This window comes from Chanodichthys erythropterus, chromosome 14, assembly GCF_024489055.1.
Source record: "Chanodichthys erythropterus isolate Z2021 chromosome 14, ASM2448905v1, whole genome shotgun sequence".
In the NCBI taxonomy this organism is placed as follows: domain Eukaryota; kingdom Metazoa; phylum Chordata; class Actinopteri; order Cypriniformes; family Xenocyprididae; genus Chanodichthys; species Chanodichthys erythropterus.
In genome coordinates this window covers 11619658-11634107 of record NC_090234.1, presented here as the reverse complement: position 1 = coordinate 11634107, position 14450 = coordinate 11619658, and the positions used below count along the sequence as shown (strand labels likewise).

The window sequence follows — 14450 nt, the reverse complement described above, 5'->3', positions numbered from 1 at the left end:
GACAACCTTGAGATTATTATTTTTAAAACAAACCAACAATTAAAGGCATGAGTCATGAATAAAGGCCTTGCTCATATCCTAAACGCTGGTGTTACGAGTGTGCCACGGCATGAAAGTCTGCAATATATGCAAAATAATGACATTATTCCCTTTAGATCTCATTGATTCAAGCAAGATTGCTGAAGCTAAACTCGAACTCAAAGCAAATCTTACCAGCAGTTTACAGGGTCAAAAATGTGTTATAGAGAGAGAAAATTTAAATTATTACAAGTTAGCAATCATTGGTCCATCTCTAGTGATTGGATTTATGTTTCTCAGTATTTCAGTTACTTGTAGTTGCTCAAATAAAGCTGAAATGCAGCATTAACAAACACTTTTTGTGTTTGTGAACAGAGAAGGCTTCAAAATCTCTACTTTCAAAACATGTTTTTGTGTGGCATCGTCCGTCCCTCAGTATTGGTTTATCATTCTAAAACAACAAGAGTTAAACATCATAGAGTTGTCAATTCTCATTATTACCAATAGGTTTCAAACTATAAACAAAGCAGATGCCAAACTCTCAAGAGTTGATATGATATCTTTTGCAGTTCAGAGACTTTAACAGCATCTACATGAGCTACTAACGAGCTACAGATCACTAACATGCCAATATGCCACACTGTACGGGGTAAGTTGTCACAAACGATTGGGCTTTTCAGTTTAATGTAAACAAAATAATTCATGAAAAAGCAATGTTTTTCAGACATGTAAATCACTCACACAGCTTTCATTGTGACACTGTGGTTTTATTGTATTCACTTAAATATGATACTGTAAACTTAGCCTGGAGGACAGAATTAATATTATATGAATCAAAATTAAAACTGTTTGTGTATGCCCCTGTCTCCCCTATTTAATCACAATGTTTACTAAACTTGTACCTGATGTTTCCTCGGTGGGAACACTGTCAGGAATGAAACCCAGAGCAGTGAACGCGTCTTTCACCTGACTGCAGTTCAGCGCGCTCAGATCCGCTGCGACCGGCACGCGCAGAACCAAGAGCGCGCACAGAGCGGCGAACATCACGAGCTCCGGTGAAATTTGTTGCTTTATTCCGCGGTAGATCCTCGTAATGGAGTGGATCAATGAAGAAACTCGCGCCGAATCCTCCAGACACTCTATATGGGAGTAAAAACAGCAGAAACCATCGCGCGTGGCAGAGGCGCAGTGATGCGCGTGAACCTGCAGCTGTCAGTCAGATCTCCTCAGAGCTGGAACTTCACTTCAGAGTTTCTCCCGACTGTTTGCCGGTTGTGACTGGAAGAAAAAGCGATTTTACCGCGGACAACGTGCGTGATACGTCATCAGAACGTCCCGAACGTGCTCCTTTTTACATTATTGCAGTGCAAAGGAAGGAACAACTGCTTATCCACGATTTGCATGGAAAATCATGAGGAAATATTTAAATAAAGCGATTTGCGAATTGAATTGGGTCTGAACCCCTTGATCTCTTTCTGCTTGTTCACCATGCTCGTCTTTTTGAGCTTCTGGACAAATAACAGAAACGTTCTATCAAAGTTATGAACACACATTATTTCAGTAACATTAATAGAATGTTCATCTGGTCTTTAATAATGTTCTCAAAACGTTTGCACAAAAACACTATTCATAAGGTTAAATGTGAATAATTGATTCTTGAGATAAGGGAAAAAACATGTTTTACAAGTTAGTTTTTTATTATTTAATAATACATTACTTTTAAACTAATGTATTTGTAGATAAAGGTTTCAGCTAATGAATCATGTAAGGGAACAGGTTCTTCTGAAAACATACATTTATTCACTGATGGAGTTGACAGAAATTGACAAATACTGACGGAGTTGACAAATACTAACGGAGTTGACAAATACTAACGGAGTTGACAAATACTGACAGAGTTGACAGATACTGACGGAGTTGACAAATACTGACAGAGTTGACAAATACTGACAGAGTTGACAGATACTGACGGAGTTGACAAATACTGACAGAGTTGACAGATACTGACGGAGTTGACAAATACTGACGGAGTTGACAAATACTGATGGAGTTGACAAATACTAACAGAGCTGACAAATACTGACAGAGTTGACAAATACTGACAGAGTTGACAAATACTGACAGAGCTGAAAAATACTGACAGAGTTGACAGATACTGATGGAGTTGACAAATACTGACAGAGTTGACAAATACTGACAGAGTTGACAAATACTGACAGAGCTGAAAAATACTGACAGAGTTGACAGATACTGACGGAGTTGACAAATACTGACAGAGTTGACAGATACTGACGGAGTTGACAAATACTGACGGAGTTGACAAATACTAACGGAGTTGACAAATACTAACAGAGTTGACAAATACTGACGGAGTTGACAAATACTGACGGAGTTGACAAATACTAACGGAGTTGACAAATACTAACAGAGCTGACAAATACTGACAGAGTTGACAAATACTGATGGAGTTGACAAATACTGACAGAGTTGACAAATACTGACAGAGTTGACAAATACTGATGGAGTTGACAAATACTGACGGAGTTGACAAATACTGACAGAGTTGACAAATACTGACAGAGCTGAAAAATACTGACAGAGTTGACAGATACTGACGGAGTTGACAAATACTGACAGAGTTGACAAATACTAACGGAGTTGACAAATACTAACAGAGCTGACAAATACTGACAGAGTTGACAAATACTGACAGAGTTGACAGATACTGACGGAGTTGACAAATACTGACAGAGTTGACAGATACTGACGGAGTTGACAAATACTGACGGAGTTGACAAATACTAACGGAGTTGACAAATACTAACAGAGTTGACAAATACTGACGGAGTTGACAAATACTGACGGAGTTGACAAATACTAACGGAGTTGACAAATACTAACAGAGCTGACAAATACTGACAGAGTTGACAAATACTGATGGAGTTGACAAATACTGACAGAGTTGACAAATACTGACGGAGTTGACAAATACTAACGGAGTTGACAAATACTAACAGAGCTGACAAATACTGACAGAGTTGACAAATACTGATGGAGTTGACAAATACTGACAGAGTTGACAAATACTGATGGAGTTGACAAATACTGACAGAGTTGACAAATACTGATGGAGTTGACAAATACTGACAGAGTTGACAAATACTGACAGAGCTGAAAAATACTGACAGAGTTGACAGATACTGACGGAGTTGACAAATACTGACAGAGTTGACAGATACTGACGGAGTTGACAAATACTGACGGAGTTGACAAATACTAACGGAGTTGACAAATACTAACAGAGCTGACAAATACTGACAGAGTTGACAAATACTGACAGAGTTGACAAATACTGACAGAGCTGAAAAATACTGACAGAGTTGACAGATACTGACGGAGTTGACAAATACTGACAGAGTTGACAGATACTGACGGAGTTGACAAATACTGACGGAGTTGACAAATACTAACGGAGTTGACAAATACTAACAGAGTTGACAAATACTGATGGAGTTGACAAATACTGACAGAGTTGACAGATACTGACGGAGTTGACAAATACTGACGGAGTTGACAAATACTAACGGAGTTGACAAATACTAACAGAGCTGACAAATACTGACAGAGTTGACAAATACTGATGGAGTTGACAGATACTGACGGAGTTGACAAATACTGACGGAGTTGACAAATACTGACAGAGTTGACAGATACTGACGGAGTTGACAAATACTGACGGAGTTGACAAATACTGACGGAGTTGACAAACACTGACGGAGTTGACAGATAAATTGACAAACACTGACGGAGTTGACAAATACTAACAGAGCTGACAAATACTGACAGAGTTGACAAATACTGATGGAGTTGACAGATACTGACGGAGTTGACAAATACTGACGGAGTTGACAAATACTGACAGAGTTGACAGATACTGACGGAGTTGACAAATACATCAGAGCTGAAAAATACTGACAGAGCTGAAAAATACTGACAGAGCTGAAAAATACTGACAGAGTTGACAAATACTGACGGAGTTGACAAACACTGACGGAGTTGACAGATAAATTGACAAACACTGACGGAGTTGACGGATAAATTGACAAATGTGACCCGTCACGGAAACCAGGGACACAAATCGGCAGCACAACTCTCGAGCAAAATGAGAAAGAAGCGTTTTTTTTTTTCAAAATTGGTGACTTTCATTTGTTATTGCCCCCACCCTCCAAGGGAAGCGTGGCTACTTATTATGCAGCGCTCTGGCCGGCTCTAGCTGATATCAGAATTCAATAAAGAACCGTGGCCGTTACACCGAAAATTTTGAAGTACTTCTTTGACAAGCCGGATGCTTATGAACAAGCGCTCACTGATTCTGATTCTGATAATAAGACATTACCTCTCTGGAGTCGGGTAACGCGCCGGCGCATTTTGCAGGATTTTTTTCACATTGCAGCAAAACAGACTTAAAATACTCCGTCAGTTTTTGTCATAGAGACGTAAGTAATATATCAATTGAAACTATAGAATATCTTCTTTTATTTGTGTACACTCAGAGTAAAAACACAATGTTGTGCTTTTTGTAAAATAAAGAAAACTAACATGATGCGTGATCTCTCATCTCCCTCTGAACGAAGTCCAATCTGATAGTTCTCAGAAAATGAACTGTAACTTAGTGAATATTAATCACAAAAAATTAGACTTATGTCTAAAAAAACGTTGAAATGTCAGGTTTTAAATCGTGTAAGTCAAATCGAAAACAAACCTTTGTTTATGTAATCTGTATGAAAAGAGACACATGTCAGAAGTCTGCGATTCAGCTCATTATCCGCTAATGCGGCCACGCCCACGGAGCCAGCGCTATTCAGATGCAAATTCAGTCAATACATGCATTCATCGTCTCAATCGTGTATTTATTGTCTTGAAAAGTGTTTTGAATAGCCGTAGTTAGGGACCTCTGGCCTCTGTTAGTTCGGTTAGTTCCTGGATTGCCTATTCTTCTTTAGCAGGCATTTGTGGACTAAAGGTGTACAGAGCGCTCTCCGGCTGAAAGTATGAATTGAAAACACAGAATCCAGCACTCATAGTGATGACAATAAATATTGAATAATTACTCCTCTGTATAGAAAATTGACATAAACATATGAGAATCCATCAATATTTCTCCAAATGTGCATGCTTTTAAGCTAAAAGCCTACATGAAATGCCATAGAGGTAACATTGTTCAGACACTTTGCATCACAGAAAAACAATAGGCTATATTTTAAAGTATATTATATCGTTATTTTAAATTGTAATAATATTTCTTATTACCTGACTGAAAGGCCTCATTATTATGCAAGTCATTTCAGGTCATTATTATGTGATTCTTTTGTCTTCTCATGTGAGAAAATTTCATTTCATGATTATAGTGACCAAAATGATCACGGTTATCACAGAATCCTGTTCAAAAAGTCAATTCATCAAGTTTTATGTGGAAAACCAGCAAATAACAAATAAAATTAGCATCAATATGTACTTTTTCTTTACATAAACATTAAAATAATAACATTAAAAATGATGGGCAGATTTTAAAGGAGTGTCTTGCAACATGTTATCTCTACACCGCTTTCCAAATTATTGTGCAAGTGACATATCAGTAAGATTTCAGTAGAATAAACATTCAGATTTTAATTTTTCTAAGAAAATGTTTGTTCGTTTATTTATCCATGTGTTTTTAGATAACTGGTATCAATCTCAGACAAAATAATTTGTCAGGTCTATGGAAACCCTACTTAGAGGTTGTTCCACATTATTAAGCAAGTCACAGTTCTCATGCAATATGGGGAGGAAGAAAGATCTTTCTGAAGATGAAAAGCATGAAATGGTGCTCTAAATCACTCACAAATCTTATGATAATTCAATAATCTCCATTCAGTTTCACACAATATTAGTTGTTTTCATGCCTTTTGCACAACATTGCACCATTTCATGCTCTTCATCTTCAGAAAGATCTTTCTTCCTCCCATATTTCATGAGAACTGTGACTTGCTTAATAATGTGGAACAACCTCTAAGTAGGGTTTCCATAGATCTGACAAATTATTTTGTCTGAGATTGATACCAGTTATCTAAAAAGACATGGATAAACAAACAAACAAACATTTTCTTAGAAAAACTAAAATTTAAATGTTTATTCTACTGAAATCTTACTGATATGTCACTTGCATAATAATTTGGAATGCAGTGTAAATCATTTTCAGGCATTTTTCTAAAAGTCAAAAAAGATAAATTACTGACATTTACAATGGACATTATCCTTTATTATTAATAGTATGCAGCCCATGCAGCTTTACAGGGGGTATGGCTTATGTAAATGAGATGTAAATGAGCCCTGTTGTCACTCCCAGCAGGTGAAAACAGGTGAGAACTGTAGAAACTTGAGGCGTTTTTCTCCCTATAGAGCTTTCTTGAATGACTACCTTCAAATGGCCACAACTTCTCCAAACATTATCAGATTTCCATGTGTCACACATCGTTGGAAAGCTTGGAGACTACACTTTCAGAATCTGTGAATAACTCAAAATGCCCCAGAACCGACTTGTGTCCCTACTTTCCGTGACTGGTCACAAATACTGACAGAGTTGACAAAGGTCCAGCTGGGGCCAAATATACAGTAAATAGAAAAATAAAACAACATTAGAAGAATTCCCCATATGCAAAAATACATGAAATCACATTATAAGCACTTGTCAACCATAAGATCTGACGGAGTTGATGTCTGACGAAGTTCACAAAACTGAGTATTTTTCCACCTTAACCACATGTTGTACAGTCGAGCACTGCCTAATAAACATAAAAAATGCCAAAAATGCCCACCAGGATGACATGTTAAAGCTGTGACCGCAGAGACTTCAACATTCTTTGTATAAAATATTAAAAATATATAAAAACTTCCAGGACTGTGTCCTACTGTGAGATCCACAATGAGCAGGAAAGAGTAAGTAATTACCCGCCTGATTTATTCAGAATGATAGAAAAATCATGACAGAGTTGATGCAAAGTGAGGACACTCTGACAGGCATTCATTTATGAACAATACCTTTTCTATTGTTTGATGTATTAGAGATCTCTGCTTTTCAATTTAAATGTATATTTTAGAATTTGTTGCATTGTTTGGAAAATTTTTAAGTATTTTTATTTCGATTAATTTATTTTTTACAGAAAGAGGGTTTTGTGTGTAGGACATGTTTTATCCCTTATCTCAAGAATCAGTTTAATGTTCGTAAAAACTGTTAACTGTACAAACTATATTAATACAGTTTAGGCCCTGAACATGCACAGTCCTCTAAACAAGAGCATTCAAGATTCAAGTTGAACAGTTTGAATGGATATCGGCTGATGTCACATGACCTCAACAATGCTATTGTATAAATCTATCTTTCTCTTTCCCCGTCACTTCCGGTTGTTTTCTACATGTCCAGCTGTAGAGACGCTGGTTTCACGCCAACACGCCTTTCGACTGGTTAATAACGAGTTCACGGGGAAAGAGCGGATCTGTCAATGAAGAAAACCATCATGAAGGATGCATTCATACGAGGCTTGGGAACTATTTCCGCTGGACACAGTCTGGGAGAAAGCCAGACGCTTGTGATCAACCACTTGTATTCATGATAAAATTCTAACTGTATTCTTGCACCGCTCTTTTAACAAAACTTCTTTTGTTTCTCTCACTGAAAACCTGTCCCAGTCAAATCCTCAGTGTGAAGGACCTATAATGACCTCCATACTTCCACATGCCGGAGGACGTTATGAAACGCCTCCATTGTAGTCTTGAGTTTTCTTCACAGTATTCCTCATTTAAATAATTCATGCGCAGAACAAAGGGGCGGGGCCTGGTTGAGTTAGTTAGTAGTGTGTTGAAACTGGCAGTTATGGTAAGGGGCGGGACATTTCCCAAACACCAATCATAACACACTGCTCCAGCCGACCAATCAGAGCACAGAAGGAGGGGCTTCATAGAGACAGGAAGTAAACAGAGCGTTACTGGCAGACTGGGAAGAGAGGAGCTGCAGCAATGGAGAATATGAGGAGAATAATCAACCTGTTCTAGTAGAGCACAAAAACAACATCAAGACTTTGAACGAGGGCATATTAAGTCCAGGAAGGCAAGTTTAAACTGTACGCTTATGAGTTCGTTTGAGGCTGTTAATATAAAGCATGCCTCATGTTTAGGAGAACCGTGTCCTCCACTATTTTCAGATGCATTAGCAGTTCAACATCAAAGTCTGTCAATAGAAACGGTATTTTTGGAGCAAATACGTGTTGCACCGTTACACCCCTAAAAACACACACATTTTATTACCATAACAGCACATTTTCAAAAGCAATCCGGCTGTCACAACACATTTGAGAGTGTGTAGAGCTGGATATGAAAGGGTTAAAAATAACTACTAGTCCAAACAGAAATACTGAAAGGGCTGTTTTAATCCACTGCACATTTATTCATGTTTTCGCTAGTCAGATTTTCAACATCCCAAGCGTGAGATACTGAATGTCAGTGTACTCAATGGTTAATCCATCATTAGAAGGCTAATATCATGACAAAAGGCCTCGTGAAGGACTGCTTCTCCACAATGTCTGTGTTAAATGTCTTTTTCAGCAGTCACAGTGGCAAATAATAAACACAAAACTAAAGTTTGACAAGAGAAACTTTGACAGTCTTTTCTTATTCAGACATATGGAACATTACAACAAATATTTTCCTGTAAAGATGCTTTGAAACACTGAGAAAAGTGCTTCACAAATGCAAAAAATCCCTACTTCTCTTTATCAAGTCAACATAATGACTGATCCATCCACATATGAATCATGAACAAACACACAACTCAAGATATCAGGCTGACAGCTGTCCGTCATTATCACACACTCCTCTATCATGTTTTAATAAGCTGAAGCTTCATTAAGAGACTATCAGGTGCATGAGCTCATGATTAAGATGCTTTAAACATATTGAAATGTTGATATTATTAAAACTAACACACAAAACATCTCTGAATCCATTAAATCCACTGACTTACTGGCGTTTGTGCTGCTGCTTTCCCTCCAAAATGATGTCACTTCCTGGAAGACCATGATTGGTTTCATTTATTTAAAAAAAAAAAAGGAACAAGAAACTTTAAACTTCTTGCAAATTAAAATAGTTCCAAGAATTTTTTCCCCCATAATAATTAGCAAAAAATAATTAAACCGCTGATGTTATTGTGGTTAAATAAAACAAATGTGATTTACTCAGTACAAAATACTCCAGATACACAAGACTGAAATCATTGAGATTTTTGATGTTTCTGAAAGAGTCTCTTCTGCTCACTAAAGCTGCATTTATTTGATCAAAAATACAGTAAAAATTGTGAAATATTATTCCAGTGTAAATCAGCTGTTTTCTATGTGAATATATAGTAAAGTGTAATTTATTCCTGTGATTTTCAGCATCATTACTCCAGTCTTCAGTGTCACATGATCCTTCAGAAATCATTCTGATATGATGATTTGATGCTCAAGAAACATTTATGATTATTATCAGTTAATATTTTTGAAGAAACCGTCATACATTTTATTTTTCAGGACTCTTTGATGAAGAGGAAGTTCAAAACAACAGCATTTATTTGATTAACTCTTTAGTCTTGCTGTGGCTAATTTCAGCTAATGTATCAATTCTAAATATTTCCACACTTTTTGCACAAAGATCATTATTTTTAAACATGTTCAAAACTGATTTACCTTTGCTTGGTAAAAAAAAAAAAAAAAAAAAAAAACCTTTATTCATAATGAACAAACATTTTCACACAATGAAGTGAATTATGATGAAATTGTTTACCTCTTAGTCTAAAAATGTGTAAATGTATTATAAAAATGACTAAGGCTAAATCAATTAATGAAAAAGACAATTTATATAGACTTTATTTAAAAAGTTAACTCAACGAGTCAAAACAGAAAAGCACACATTACAGAAAACGCCTGAACAATCAACACGTTAAGAATTTTATTTTATTTTTACTTCATATGCAGGTGTTTCTGCTGAAGCGACAGACTCAGGAGTTTAAACACAAAAGCATGTATTTTCAAAGTCAATCAAAGCTCTGAAATACTGTTCATGAGATTTTATACAACAGCGCCATCTAGTGCTCACAATAAGACCTGCAGGTTTGACAAAATACACTAAACAATGCTGGGTTAAAAACAACCCACGTTGGGTTGAAAATGGACAAACCCAGTGATTGGGGCAAGTTTTATTTAACTCCACTATTGTTTATGGTTTAAAAATGGCTTTTTCTTGCTTAAAATGACCCCAAAATATGTTGGAAATTAAAAGTCACACATAATTACTAGTGCCAACAATAATAACCAAAAGATGAACATTAATAAACTATTTGATAAAGGTTAAATTATGTGTTAAACTTGTTAATTTCCAACATACTTTAGGTTCATTTTAAGCAAGAAAGTGTCATTTTTAAACAAGTTGAGTTAAATAAAACTTGCCCCCAAACATTTAACCCAACCACTGGGTTTGTCCATTTTCAATCTAACTTGGGTTATTTTAACCCAGCATTTGTTTTTTTTTTTAAAGAGTGAACCTATATAACACTGCTATTACAGCATTTTCAGGAAAAAAATGCCAACTAAGTTACAGAAATTTTCCAGCAACCTTATGGGTTTGAATACATTTCAGTACAATCAAAACACTCGGATGAGTTTAACCCTTAAGGCTCATCGTTTCTGCCACTGAATAAAGCAAAAAAGCAACTGAAACTTTTTCACAATTCTGACTTCACCCACTCAGGATGGAAAAAAAAAAATTGTGATATTCAAGTCACAATTATCTTTTAAATTCATTTTATTCTGTGGCAGAAACAAGCTCTCATACAGGCATTAGATGCATAAATTAGTTCATAATTTCCAAACCCCATCACTGGAGTACACAACCTAAAAGTCACTCATCTCTAAAACAAGTCCTGCTTTATTAATCACAGGCTAATCTAGACCAGTATTCAGAGAAAAACAAAAAAACAGGTTAAGTTGAAACACAAGCACAGACACACGTGTACATTCAACACTTTTATTGAGATGATCAGACTCCAGCAACAGAAGACAAGCACACGGGAGCAGCCGAAGGATTCCCGCGCTCTCCACAGGCCGGGACAAGTGCAATACTTCCAGCGCAGAGCATTGCGGCCGATCCCGACCTGTGAAGAAAGGGATGCTGGGGGATCTGACGGCGGGAAGCGGAGACTCCTCACTGCTATGATCAGTTTTGCATGGATTTGCACAGCAACGACAGGAACGCTGACTGCAAACCAGCAAAACTAACCAGCACAGACAGACAGACAGGCAGCGTGAGGTCCGGCTCGGCCCGCGGCGCTCGCGTCTAGAAGTACTTGAAGTGCTCACACTGCAGTAGATGAGAGATCCAGAACTACCTGCACTATAAGCACTTTAATACTGCTGGAACCGGAGGGAGGGACAGCGAGAGACGCAAGCAGACGCTGAAGCCAGAAGCGCAGGGAAAGACGGGGAAGCAGGCCACCATCAGTTTTGCATAGATTTGCACAACTCAATATTTCTTGTAGTGCAACTACGCAAAACTAGCAGAGAACTGCATGAAACGGAAGGAACGGGAGCAGCCAGTGGGAACAGCAGGGATTGCAGCCCCTTATGCCAGAAGGGGCACTTAGGGCAGTAGGTGCTAGTCTACTTCACTATCTGCACTAAATGCACCTTAGCATAAGCAGTAGTCGCCGCCGCCGCCGCTCGCGTGCGATCATGTGACCGCAGAGCTTGAAGTGCCTCCACTGCAGTAGATTGAACAGAACTACCTGCACTGTAAGCACTTTGACTCTGCGCTGACACGCCGTCGGACAGATCCACGGACGCCGTCCCGAAGGTCAGGATCTTCTGAAACGAGCGGGAAAAGGTACATTATTAGACTGGTTTCATTCAGTTTTGTGTTGAGAAAGATCCTCACACTGCTTAAGTTCAAAAACTAATAAAATGGCACATAAATAACATTACAGTACTATGAAGAGCAAAAAAAGTTAGATGTTTCCTCGCAGTATAAATTGGGCCTTTACACCGAAAACTATGTCGATGCAATCTGAATTTCATATTTTGGAGGTCTAAAACATTGAAAAGCTGTGACAAAGTTGGTCATTTCAGATTAGTAAACACAAAGAGTTTATGAAATGCATGCATTTTTAAAAATACAGTGCTTGAAAGATATAAGCACAGTAATGTAAAAAAAATAAATAATTCGCTTTTTAAAAACTTTCCTCACTATGAATAGGATCTTTACACCAAATACTATATAAATGCAATCTAAATGTCATATTTTGGAGATCTAAAACATTGACAAAGTTGGTTATTTCATATTAGTAAACGCAAAAAGTTTATGAAACGCATGCATTTGTAAAAAAAAAAATACAGCACTTGAAAAGATCTGATAAGCACAGTAATGTAAAAAAAATTCGCTTTTTAAAATTTTTCCTCAGTATAAACTGAGTCTTTAGACAAAAAAAAAAAAAAAAAAACCCTGTATAAATGCCTTTTGAATTTCTTCTGAACTTTGAGATGGGGTCCTCGCACACATTTTTTAATGCAATGTCAGCAATAAGGCTATTTTAACGGGGAAAACAGAAAAACTATAAAACTGCACAAAGATGATCATATCTAAAACACTTAAAAGTCGTTATTTCATAATGGTAAACGCACGTGCACGCGCCTAAAAAAAAAAAAATCTAAGATGCAGCATGCATTTTTAAAATTAAACTACAGCGCTTGAAAGATCTGATAAGCACAGTACTATAAAGAGCAAAAAAAATATATATATAAATAAATTCGCTTTTTAAATTTCCCCCTCACAGTATAAATTGTGACTCTACACCATAAACTACATATCTGCCCTCTAAATTTCACATTTTGGAGGTCTAAAACACTGAAAAGCTGTGACAAAGTCGGTTATTTCATATTAATACGGGCAAAAAAAACTATTTTAATTAAAACTCGAAGATCTGATAAGCGCAGTACGCAAAAACCGGCGTGCTTCGACGCATGCGCACTCCCGCGAAGCGCGCGCACACCCCTCCCCCATGATTTGCACCAATATGGCGCCGAAGAGTCCGCAGTAGTTGTGTTGAGAGAAACAAACCGAAAACAAGGGCAAAGTCAAGTGTTCACGGCTGCCTTGTTGTTCGGGCTGGACACGGCGAAGCGAGGCGGTAAAGAGTGGCGTGAAGCGAGTCGAACGCGCGCTTAAACGCGTTCACACACCACCAGCCCCAGCCGTTCCCGTTTGCAGTCGAGCACATTTTACTCTTCAGTCCACAGCCGTTCCAGTACAGCATTCTCCCCTTCTGTGGTGCTTTGAGTTTATTTCTGAGCGCGACCGGCCCAGTGCGTGTGCACATGCAGCAGAAAACACGCGCTCGCGCGGCTCACATCCCCGTATTCCGCGGGAAACCGCGCAACTAGACCTCAACGAGAACGCCCAGCGCGGGCAGTTTCCCACAAAATGTTTAGTTCAACACAAAGCGTGCACGTTTCAACCTGCCGAACGCTAGCTAGCTTAGCAGTGTTGCTAACGCAGTAGCGCGCGCGGCCTGCAGTTGCCCCATGTGCTGTCGCTTTGTTCTGCTGGCGAACGGGCTCGAGCGGCAGCGTGCGCGACGCACAGCGAATAACTCCGCTGGCTCTGTGAAAAGTTCTCGAGGAACGGTTCGGAACGCTTTTTAGCGCGCCGTTCGCCTGGCGCGAGCGCGGGTTTGGCGCTGCAGCAGCAGCCTCGCGCACGCTTTTCAAATCTCCCTCATTCTCTCGGCTATGGTGGGCTTCACGCGCTCGAACCGCGTCTCCTCAGCGCGCGATGTAACGAACGGACCCGTTCACACGAGAACGCTCGAGAGAATCGCTCGGAGAAACGCCACAACAGGTTTCACGTCAGTAAGACAATCCACCATCTTCACTCACTTGAACACACTTACCGCTCGCTGTCATCGCTCCGGGCTCCGCGTCGAAACTAAACGACAAACTTGGGAGGAATCCGCCGTCAGCACGCGACGCGTCCGAGCACGCCGTGGGCAGCGTTACAAAAGCGTAGTAAAATTGCGAAAGTGGCGCGAACGCGCTCCGCTTTTAACCATGTGGTGAATGAAGGGCGGCTCCCGACGAACGTAAATATCCACAAGCGCGACTCCTTCATTAGCATGAACAAACTACTTCCGCTCTGCGTCCGCCAATCCGCGGCCTCGCTGCAGCCCACACTGTCAACAACTCCAACATGTTGTTATTATAATATTATTATATAGGCCTGTCTTTGTAGTGTGTTATTTTAACTCTTAGTTTTCGCTTTAGGTGTTAATAAAGTGGAGTAAACTATATAAAAATAAAACCGATATTTTTATATAT

The 14450-nt window shown here is 38.7% G+C and overlaps 1 protein-coding gene across 1 annotated transcript in view; it reads right to left on the bottom strand.

Annotated features, from left to right (window-relative positions):
• gpc6b (glypican 6b) overlaps positions 1-9128 on the bottom strand; it is a 33921-nt gene extending 24793 nt beyond the window's left edge. Inside the window, exons 1-2 of the mRNA XM_067410241.1 lie at positions 9074-9128; positions 921-1157 (exon numbers count right to left, since the gene is read on the bottom strand). Coding sequence (XP_067266342.1) covers positions 921-1157; positions 9074-9128 — 292 coding nt within the window. The remainder of the gene's footprint in view (positions 1-920; positions 1158-9073) is intronic.
• Positions 9129-14450: the final 5322 nt, after the last annotated feature.